This window comes from Stomoxys calcitrans, chromosome 1 (assembly GCF_963082655.1).
Source record: "Stomoxys calcitrans chromosome 1, idStoCalc2.1, whole genome shotgun sequence".
In the NCBI taxonomy this organism is placed as follows: domain Eukaryota; kingdom Metazoa; phylum Arthropoda; class Insecta; order Diptera; family Muscidae; genus Stomoxys; species Stomoxys calcitrans.
Window position 1 is genome coordinate 195333151 of NC_081552.1, and position 11479 is coordinate 195344629.

The 11479-nt window shown below is 42.7% G+C and overlaps 1 protein-coding gene across 1 annotated transcript; it reads left to right on the plus strand.

The window, feature by feature from the left end:
- Window positions 1-299: 299 nt before the first annotated feature.
- Window positions 300-9886, plus strand: LOC106087492 (regulation of nuclear pre-mRNA domain-containing protein 1B). Its single transcript, XM_059360609.1, has 4 exons — window positions 300-670; window positions 771-1396; window positions 1605-1748; window positions 9211-9886. The coding sequence occupies exons 1-4, from the start codon at window positions 520-522 to the stop codon at window positions 9358-9360; spliced, it is 1071 nt and encodes a 356-aa protein (XP_059216592.1). The 5' UTR covers window positions 300-519; the 3' UTR covers window positions 9361-9886.
- The last annotated feature ends 1593 nt before the right edge of the window (window positions 9887-11479 follow it).

Sequence of the window (11479 nt, forward strand, 5' to 3'; positions counted from 1 at the left end):
AAGTTAATAGCCACCTTAATAGATAATGCTTTATTTGATAAATGTTAATTTCATCGGCAAAAAAGTGTGGCAGATTGACCAAATGAATGTATGGATAGTTGATTCTCGTGTGTTTGCTACCGAACATTACATAACATTACCTTTTGCAAGTGTTCTTTACACTTGCTGTTGTATGCACAACGTGCTTGCCAGCACTGTGCTTATTGGGTATACATTTGCGTTTAATCTATTACAATTGCAATTCGCCTATTAACAACCCTGTCTTTGAATTAATGCAACTGTGTAGAACAAAAGTAAACAGCTGTTTGGACAACGGACGAGAGGAAAAAATCCTGCAAAATTTGGTGCTGGCTTGTGAAATTCGTGAAAATTTATTTTAAAGCGGGCAAAAAGTATTGCAGCGCATATAAAATACTATTTTTTCACAACGAATAAGCCTTGGTAAGGCATTGTGTTGTGTACTGGTGGGCCATTTGCCACAAATTGTGAGAAAAAAACAAATATTTTCATAAGTGCGGCATGTCGGCATTTACTGAGACAGCCTTTCTGAAAAAATTGGCAGAGCTGAATTCAAGCCAACAAAGCATTCAGACATTATCCTTGTGGCTAATACATCACCGCAAACACCATGCGAGTATTGTGAGAACCTGGCTGCGGGAACTCTTCAATGGTAAGTAGTGATAAAAGAAAAGGGGCAATTGCAGCGTGACCATTTTGTTGACATTGTGGCCTCTTGGCATTTTTTTTTTTTTTTTTTTAATTTCTTGCAGCTCCAGAGCCCAAGAAATTGACTTTCATGTATTTGGCCAATGATGTTATACAAAACAGCAAAAAGAAGGGACCCGAATATGGCAAGGAGTACATGAATGCCTTACCCAAAGCCTTTGCGCACATAGGCGAGACTTGCAAGGCGGAAAAGCTCTTTGGTAGTTTGGGTCGCATTCTCAACATCTGGGAAGAGAGGGGTGTATACGAACCCAAAGTCATAGAAGACTATCGAACAAGATTGAATAATAAGAGAGCAGAAGCTGATCACAAAAACGCATCCACAACGCCGCCTCTAAACGATGTGGATGAGAGACGAGAATCTAAGAGAAAACATGAGGATGGCAAACACCGATCAAAGAAATCTCGCACCTCACCCACACACCATGAGGAAAAGCATGCCTCCAATGTTCTCGAACACAATGGTGATGGTGATGAGAGCCCCTATGTGCCACAGGGTGAGGCACCAGAACCCGAAGATCTCATTAAGGCTTTGATAAGCATTGAAAATTCAGCCTCAAGCGATGCTGTGGTGCGTGAACGTATCGCCAATCTACCACCAGAAATTTCCGAAGTCAGTTGTCTCTCAAAGTTGGAGGACAAGGAAGATGCTCAAAATTTGGCTAAACAGGTTGGTTGCAAAAAAAAAGATAAAATAGGAAGCAAAACAATTCTTAAATCAAAAAGTTGGTAGAAAAGTCTATGGTCTAGTGGCCTAACACACACATGTTTTTCCCTGAATGCCTTGGCCATGTCTTTGCCCCACTTTTTTACTTCAGAATTGTTTTTCATTTAAAAAAAAAAAAAAAAATAATAATTCAATGTTTATTTCTTCACAGGTAAATGAGGCTGTAGAGCTTTTAAATGACTACAATGCTCGCCTTGCCGCAGAAATGGAGGAACGTACCAAATTGACAGTCATGTTGCGCGATTTTCAGGCGGAACAAAAGGAATTGTTGGCCCAAGCTGAAAAGCGTTTAGAAGTAAATATAAACTTTTATTTAACTAAGAATAGTTCATTAGTAAAGTCTGATCATTGCCAAGAAGTTAGATTTAATATTTGTGCCAATATTAAAAACCTTTTTAGATGGCCGATGAATATGCCGACATGTATTTTCTTTTGTCACTGATATTGGCATATAACTTATTACTACCATATTAGACATACCCATGGCAGCCGGTAGTACGTGGCTGTACAAGGGCTGCCACACACACTGCTACAACAACAACAACCATATTAGAATTTGTTTTATGCCTGATAAGGAAGCTCGCGTTATTTTCAATTTCTTGGTGTTGCATTTTTCATTTGTGGGCGAACTTGATATAAAAATAAAAAAAAAAGACTTGTAAAGTTGCTGTTGTTGTTGCTGTAGCCACATTTTTGTGTACAGGTGGTGATCCTCGTCACGCTCTAATAAGCCATTGGTTATTTAAAGGCGCCAATAACACACCTTGTCATATCGAGCATCATAGATACTCAGTATTTAAGCAAGAGTCTGTGCCGGCCGACCTCGCATTGAGACTCTCCACTCGATACGGCTGTTTGTCCTCAACTGCAATTGCAGCTACTCTGTATGGATCATGCCACTACTTGCAACTTATGGACGGGCCCGTAAGCTCGCAGCTAATATAACAATGAACGATCGAAGCTCAAAGTTCCAGCCTGTGAGGTGCTCATGTTATCCCGTGCCGGACCGTGGGCCGGGGAATTCAGTCCTTCTGTGTTATTGTTGCCACATTTTCATGTGGAGATGGCGATCCCCGTCCAGTTCCTGTAGGTGAGCAAGCTTGTTCCGGTCCAAAGGACCGATACCCGTGGGAACAGGGTGGCCATTGGTTATTTACAGCCGCCAATAACCCGCCTTGTCATATCGAGCATCATAGGCACTTAGAACTTGTGCAAGAGCCGGTGCCACTCGACCTCTCACAGAGACTCTCCGCTCGATACCGCTCATTGTACCCGACTTCCATTGCAGCTACTCAGTATGGAGCATTTCACTATACGCAACCTGTGAACGATCCCAGTAGCTCGCAGCTAAGCTTCTCGTGACTCCAATGAACACCACTCATACCGGACCTCAATGTTCCGGCCTGTGTGGTGCTAACGGCTATCCCATGCCGGGCCTTGTTGTAGCAGTGTGTAGTGTTATATTTTTCGTCTACTTGATTCTGTCGAATATCCAGATCCCGGAACTCTGCGACTAATGTGGGGTGCGTCCAGAGAGATCTGGGTCTGAGATGAGTGGCTCGGCCGGACAGTTAAACAGGTGACGTGTGTCATATGGACCCAGGTCACAATCGGGACACACATCTTGCACGTTGGCATCAATCATCTGTAGGAGTTGAGGCGGCTGCATCTGCCGGATCATAATTGCGCCAAAACTACTTTAGTTTGCCGGGGGAGGTCCAATTTTTTCAGGTGCAATGGGAGGCGGTCGAGATCGAAGAAGTCTCACCGCCTAGAGGGCCGTCCCACACCGTCAGCCATCGCAGAGCCATGCAGAATTCCAGAATGACTCGAGAGACAGTAGAGCTCAAATGTCACCAATTTCTCCTCATGCTCACAGACTCTGCAGAAATCCTCATCTTTCCCAGCACATCGCCATGTCGTCAAAACCCCAGAATCAGCGAGCTAAATATAGAAATAAACAGGGTAGTCAACGAACATAGGCGGAATTTTTGGCTGGAACACTTGGAGCAATGTAACTTGCGCAAGTTAAGTCTGTTAAATCACTCTCGAACCCCGGTAGATCGTATGAGAGGATCTCAGTCACTTTTGGTGACGTAACCGTGACTCATTCGCAGAGATACGAAAAGTTGTTTAACCTTCAATTTATTGTGTATCCCGAGAATGACAGGGCAAGGAGGAGAGCCATTTGTCGTATCCGTAGTCTCCGAGCCGATGGACAGTCATCACAATTTACCGTGGGCGAAGTTACGATTGTCATCCATGGCGCCAAATCGTCCAAGGCGTTGGGCCCCGGCGGAATCTTTACACTGACGCTGAAGAATCTGGATCTACCTGGAGTTGAGTACCTTACTACTATACTCAATCTGTCTTTGAACACTCTTGTAGTTCCCGATGTCTGGAAGATGAGCAGAGTAATCCCGCTACTGAAGCCCGGAAAGGACCCGAGCTTGGGGGAGTCGTAAAGACCGATCTCTCTTCTCTTACCAGAAGTCAAGACGCTTGAGGCATTACTCCTGGCGAGCCTCGTAGGAGAATTTTCATTCGCCGAGCATCAACATGGATTTCGAGGACTGCATAGCACAACAACTGCTCTGCTTGCCATCACCGCACACATTTGCCGTGGCTGCCCAGGCCATGTGATAGGACGGTCCTCGTGGCACTGGATCTATCGAAGGCATTCGACACGGTCAGTCATGCCAAAACTATTTGAGGACATCGCCAACTCGTCCCTACAGCCCCTCTAGCCAGGCCTGAAATTAGAAATAAGAAAATGTGGAATTTGGGGATAAGAAGTCAAAGCACCGCGGAGTGATACAGGGAGTTCCCCAAGGCGGGGTGATATCTCCGGCACTGTTTAACCTCTACCTATCCTCTATTCCACTTCTACCAGACGTCATAGAGATCGTATCATATGCGGACGATTGTACGATCATGGCATCAGACCCCCTACCCATTGTTGACATGTGCGATAGGTTGAACGTCTACCTCAACGAACTTGCCTCATATTGCGCTGCAAGAAATCTGAAGATATCTGCCACCAAATCTTCAGCCACATTGTTCACTTCAAATACACGTGAGGTGAATAGTGAGCTGAATGTGATAAACGATTCCCACCATCAATTGTCCCAAAATATTTGGCGTCACATTTGACAGCTCCTACACTTTCTCCCCACATGCCACAGCAATCTGCAATAAAGTCAAAAGTAGAAACAAGGTCCTCAAGTCACTCGCTAGCAGCACTTGGGGTGCAGACAAAGAAACCTTGTTGACCACGTACAAAGCAATTGGCCGGTCTGTGGTAAGTTATGCAGCGCAAGTGTGGTCACGTCAACTTTGTGACACGCAGTGGTATAATATTCAGATCTGTCAGAATGCCGCCCTCCAAACTGCGACGGGCTGTCTCCTCACTTCTCATGTGGACCAACTCCATCAGGAGACAAAGATCCTACCAGTGCGAAGACATAACTACATGCTGTCTAAGCAATACCTTCTGGCCTGTTATCGCAGAAACCATCCAAATCATCATCTTGTGGATAGATATCCACCGCCCAGAAGCCTTAAGGTAGATCTACACGATCTAGAGCGTAAGGTTCAACGCTACAAAACAGAACCTCTAGATCAAGCGGCATATCAAGCAGGTCTAAACAACATTCATGCAGACACGGTAGCAGATGCGGTAAATGGCTACCGGGTGTATGTAGTCCTTGGAGAACGACCGCTTCCCATTGCACCTGAAGAAACTGACCTCCCTCGGTAAACCAGAGGTGTTCTAGCTCAATTACGTTGCGGCAGATACAGCCGCCTCAACTACTACAGATCAAAGATTGATGCCGACGTGCAAGATGTATGTCCCGATTGTGACCAGGGACCACACGACACAAGTCACCAGTTAAACAGCCCATCGCTGTTTATGACAGAATACTTGTTCCACTAGCCGAACGTAGAATAGCGTTCCAAGCGCCTCGATCTTCTGCCCTCATTCTAAAATCTCTGACACCAAGTTTCGAGGTGTCTCCCACAACTTGATCTTTCCAACGGTCTTTTGGTCTTCCCGGTTTGCGTGTACCACCGTGTTTGCCTTCAAAAGACTTCTTTGCTGGAGCTTCTTCATCTATTCTGACAACATGACCTAGCCAACGCAGCCGTTGTATTTTGAAGCGTGTAACTATGCTACCGTCGTCATACAGCTCGTGGGTCACTGGTAACGCAAACTGGTCCATATATTCTACGAAGAATTTTTCTCTCAAATACTCCAAGCACTGTCTCATCTGCTTTCACAAGTAACCATGCTTCAGAACCATATAACAGCACGGGTAGTATCAGTGTCTTGTAACGTGTAGTCTTCGTTTGTCGAGAGGTGGCCTGGTTTCTAAACTGCTTACTAAGTCCAAAGTAGCATCTGTTTGCCAGTATTATTCTTCGCTTTATCTCAAAACTGGAGTCATTCGTTTCGGTTACGGCGGTGCCGAGGTAGATAAAGTTTCTGACTCATCTCAAAATTGTAATTCCAAACTTTCTTTATTATCTTTATCTGCTCGGTTGTACAAGGCGTTTTGGGAGTTGAAACGATCCCTTTCGTCCTATCTTCATTTACTGCCAAACCCATTTTCAATGACTCTCTTTCGATTCTTTCAAAAGCTGCAGTTACTACTTCCAGTGACTGACCTATGATGTTGCTGTTATAGCCACATGTCTATATTTGGACGTGGCGATCCTCATCTAGCTCTTATAGGGGAGCAAGCTCGTTCTGGTCCAAAGGACTGATCGCCAAGGAACATCATAGCCATTGGTTATTTAAAGGCGCCAACAACTAGCCTTGTCATATCGAGCATCATAGGCACTAAGTATTTATGCAAGAGCCGGCGCTACCCGGCCTATCACTGAGACTCCCTGCTCCATGCCGGTGATTGTCCGCGACTGCAATAGCAGCTAACCCGTATGGAGCATTCCACAACCCGCAACCTGTGGACGCGCCCGGAAGCTCGCAGCTAAGCTTCTCGTTATAACAATGAACACCACACCGATCGGAGCTCAAAGTTCCAGTCTGAGCTCAAAGTTCCATCCTGCTCATAGTTATCCCGTGCGGGACCTATGATATCGATGTCGTCGCCATAGGCGAGTAGCATGTGTTCTCTTGTGAGTAGTGTGCCATTATCTATTCACATCTGCATCTCGAATAATCTTCTCCAGTAGGATGTTAAAGAGATCACACGATAGGCTGTCTTCTTGCCTGAAGCCTTATTTGGTATTGGATGATTCGGAGAGATTCTTTCCTAATCTTACTAAGGAACCCGTATCAGCAAGTGTCATCCTGCAGAGTCTGCAGGGATACCAAACTCAGACACGGCTTCAAATACCTTTGAACGTATAGGGGATATCGAAGGCGGCTTTGGGCAAATCTTTTCCAGGATTTGGCGCAGTGTGAATATCTAGGGTCTAGGGTGGATTTACCTGGTCTAAAGCCGCATTTATAGGGCCCAATTATCTCATTGACTTTAGGTTTTAATCTTTCACACAGTACGCTCGAGAGTATCTTGTATGCGATGTGGAGGAGACTTATTCCTCTGTAGTTGGCACATTCCGTCTTGTCTCCTTTCTTGTGTACGGGACATAGTATGCTGAGGTTCCAATCATCGGGTATGCGTTATTCTAGCCAGATTGTAGCAGATAATCTGATGCATACGCCTTATCAGCGTGTCGCCTCCGGTCTTAAATAGTTCAGCGGGTAACCCGTCGGCTCCTGCTGCCTTGTTGTTCTTTAGTCGGGTTACTGCTACTTGGACCTCATTCTGACTAGGAGGTAAACATTCTATACCATCATCAGGGATTGGTTCTGCGGTATCCTCTTTGCCGGCAACATCGGACACTAGCAGTTGGGTAAAATGTTCTTTCCATATCCTCAGCATGTTATCTATGTTAGTTACCAGATATGCTTCTTTGTCTCTGCAGGAGGATGTGCCTGCACCAAAGCCATCGGTTTGATGTTTAATTCTTTGGTCGAATTTCCGGACTTCATTCTGACTCCTGTACATCTCAATTCGCTCGCACTCATGTCTTTCCATTTCCTTTTTTCTTTCTGCGGAATAGACGTTTCTCCTCTCTCCTTTTCTCCCGATACCTCTCTTTCATCTGGCGCGTTGCTACTGTTTGCAGGGTTGCTCTATATGCCGCATTCTTGGTTTCAGTAGGATCTCGACACTCTTGGTCGTACCTTGGGTTTTTTGGAGGAGTACGCTACGGTACCCAAGTACGGATTTCGCGGCATTTCCATGGAGTGGGCAATAGTTTGCCACTGTGCCTTTATATCATCGGAACAAGGAGTGCTTTCATCAAGCAGTTGGGTCAGTCAAGTGGTGTATGCCGCTGCCATTTGTGGTGTTTGCAGCTTTTCAATGTCCAGCTTCCGTGCAGTGTCAGATCGTACTTTCCTCGCCATGTTCAAACGGGTGCGAACCTTTGCTCCAACAAGGTAATGATCCGAATCTATATTCGCTCCACGGATCGATCGTACATCTAACACGCTGGACGAATGCCTTCCATCTATCACAACGTGATCAATTTGGTTTCTCGTGTTTTGATCGGGTGACAGCCATGTGGTTTTGTGAATATTTTTATGTTGAAATCTGGTGCTACTAACTACCATGTTTTTTGCCGCGGCGAAATCTAATAGCCTCAACCCATTATCGGACGTTATCTCGTGGAGGCTAATCTTTCCGACTGTTGGACCAAAAATGTCTTCCTTCTCTATCTTCGCCTTAAAATCTCCCAGAACGATTTTAATATGGGCAGGGCAGCGGTCATATTCTCTCTCTAGGCGCTCATAGAAAATATCCTTGGTCTGTTCGTCTTTGTCTTCCGTCGGGGCATGGGCACAAATAAGACTGATGTTGAAGAATTTGGCTTTTATGCGAATTGTGGCTAGCCTCTCATCCACCGGAGTAAAGCTGGAGACTAGGTGTTTCAGTCTCCGACTAACCACAAATCCGCAGCCAAATTCAAGCCTCGTGTTATGGCTGTCTGTATAGTATAGTTCGTCACCGTTTAGTGTTGTAGTGACGCCATTCCCAGTCCATCGCACTTCCTGTAAGGCGGTTATATCTGTCTTGTACCCACCACCATGGAATCTGCTAAAATATGGGAGCTATATCTGGTTATAGAGCGATTTGGAACGTACTTGGCACAGTTATAGAGAGTCATAACAGAACAATATGTGCAAAATTTCAGCCAAAATGGATGAAAAATTGAGGATTTCAGTGGCTCGGTTCGGTTGTCGGAGATCGGTTGGACAATAAACAAACAAACGAGAAGTAGTGACAACATGCTGAATCTCTTCCAAGTATACATTAAGTAGTTAACCTGAACATGACTTGGAAAATTCCCCCATCAAATTTTCGTAAATGAGACCATTTTCATTATATGCCTACGTGGACATATTTAAATAGCATAATTTCTATATTTATAATAAAAATTATTAATATTATGCAAATTTTCTTAACATATATGTATGAAACAAAATTTCATAAATATAAGAACTTTTTTCATAAACGATCATATTCATGAATTTCTTATGATTAAGAATTTTCATAATATTTATGAATTTTTCATTGATATAATAAAACTTTTCATAATATTTATGAACAAAAGGATACCCAATTATTACATATATGAAGGAATACAACTGCAATATACTAATAAATATTTTTTTTATCTCTCTCTCTCTCTCTCTCTTTTTCTCTCTTTTGACTTTTTTGCAGGAATTTAAAAAGAAAAGGGATAAAATATTGGCCGTACAACGGGAGATACGTGACCATCTTTCCAATTTGCCAGATTTAACACAATTACCTGATGTTACTGGCGGATTGGCTCCCTTGCCCTCAGCCGGGGATTTGTTTAATATTCATTGAACATGCAGCACTGGCATCAGCCACACACATGCTGGCATCAGCCACACACATGCAAGCATACATATATGTATGTACAGTTATGCCCTCTACATATATATGCATGCAATTATGTTATAATTATTAGTCAACCAAACATTTGTCGGCAAAAAAAAAAAAACGAATTCTATGAATTGTTTAATGGAAAAGTAAAATTAGAACGCAGCAAAACAGGACGACAACAACATTAAGATGAGGACAAAAAACCAACAACAACAATAACAAAATATAGTTTTAAGATAAATATTTTTTGGACACAACAAAAAAAAAAAAACAACAACAAAATTGTTAAACAAGAATAAGTCACAGTAAAAACACAACACACCAACACAGAACACAGGCTTAGTGTGCAACACACTGATGCTACAACATCAACAACAGAACATGGTATTAAACCAAAACAACTGGTAATTATAGAACTCCTCTTTTTAAAACTACTATCATATATGTTTTATATTAGTTTTATGTACATTTAATGAGAAGCCATCCAGATCAGTTTGTTTTATTTTACAGAAAAGGAATTTAATGGGTCGATTATGGATGGCAACCCCCCAACTTCAGTTGCGTTTCCAACGGTCAAATCGTTACAAAAATACTGATACTGAATGAAATTGACAAAAATTTCCAACTTTTTTATACTAACTTTTACTTTGTAATTTTGTCTCCTGGCAACTCAACTGTAGTCGAGTTGCAATCCATAATCGATCCATAAATTTATTTGGAATATAGTGTTCGAATTTGAAATTTGTTAAAACCATTGGATGAAAACAGCATACATTCAAAAAAATTCGAGTTTAATTTTTATACCCTCCACCATAGGAGATGGGGGTATACTAATTTCGTCATTCTGTTTGTAACACTTCAAAATATGAGTCTAAGACCCCATAAAGTATATATATTCTTGATCGTTATGTCATTTTAAGTCGATCTAGCCATGTCCGTCCGTTTGTCTGTCGAAAGCACGCTAACTTTCGAAGGAAATTTTGCACAAATACTTTCTATTAGTGTAGGTCGGTTGGGCCAAATCGGTTCATGTTTTGATATTGCTGCCATATAAACCGATCTTGGGTCTTGACTTCTTGAACCTCTAGAGGGCGCAATTCTCGTCCGATTTTATTGAAATTTTACACATAGTGTTTTGGTATCACTTTCAACAACTACGCCAAGTATGGTTTACATCGGTTCATGTTTTGATATAGCTGCCATATAAACCGATCTTGGGTCTTGATTTCTTGAGCCTCTAGAGGGCGCAATTCTCGTCCGATTTGGCTGAAATTTTGCACATAGTGTTTTGGTATCACTTTCAACAACTACGCCAAGTATGGTTTACATCGGTTCATGTTTTGGTATAGCTGCCATATAAACCGATCCTGGGTCTTGACTTCTTGAGGCTCTAGAGGGCGCAATTCTCGTCCGATTTTATTGAAATTTTCCACGTAGTGTTTTGGTATCACTTTCAACAACTACGCTAGGTATGATTCAAATCGGTTCATAATCTGGTATAGCTTTCATATAAACCGATCTTGGGTCTTGACTTCTTGAGCCTCTAGAGGGCGCAGTTCTCGTCCGATTTGGCTAAAATTTTACATGAGGTGTTTTCTTATGACTTCCAATAACTGTACTAAATATGGCGCAAATCAGTTCATAACCTGATATAGCTGTCATATAAACCGCTCTGGGATCTTGACTTTTTGAACCTCTAGAGGGCGCAATTCTCTTCCGATTTGGCTGAAATTTTGTACAACGGCTATTCTCATGGCCTTCAACATACGTGTCTAATATGGTCTGAATCGATCAATAGCTTGATACAGCTCCCATATAAACCAATCTCCCGATTTTGCTTCTTGAGACCCTACAAGGCGCAATTCTTATCCGAATGAACTGAAATATTACACAATGTCTTGTACAATGTTCAGCATTCATTTATGGTCCGAATCGGACTATAACTAGATATAGCTCCAATAGCATAATAGTTCTTATTCAATATTCTAGAACCCGACAAATACGATCAATGGTTCGGCCCGGCCGAACTTAGCACGCTCAAACTAGTTTTTTGTACTTTCTTTAGGATCTTCTCCTGTTT

Excerpts from the sequence above, each read along its gene's own strand:
- LOC106087492 (XM_059360609.1), top strand. The coding sequence starts at position 520 with ATGTCGGCATTTACTGAGACAGCCTTTCTGAAAAAATTGGCAGAGCTG. Across the intron at positions 671-770 it reads GCTGCGGGAACTCTTCAATG|CTCCAGAGCCCAAGAAATTG; the intron begins GTAAGTAGTGAT and ends AATTTCTTGCAG. Across the intron at positions 1,749-9,210 it reads AAGCTGAAAAGCGTTTAGAA|GAATTTAAAAAGAAAAGGGA; the intron begins GTAAATATAAAC and ends ACTTTTTTGCAG.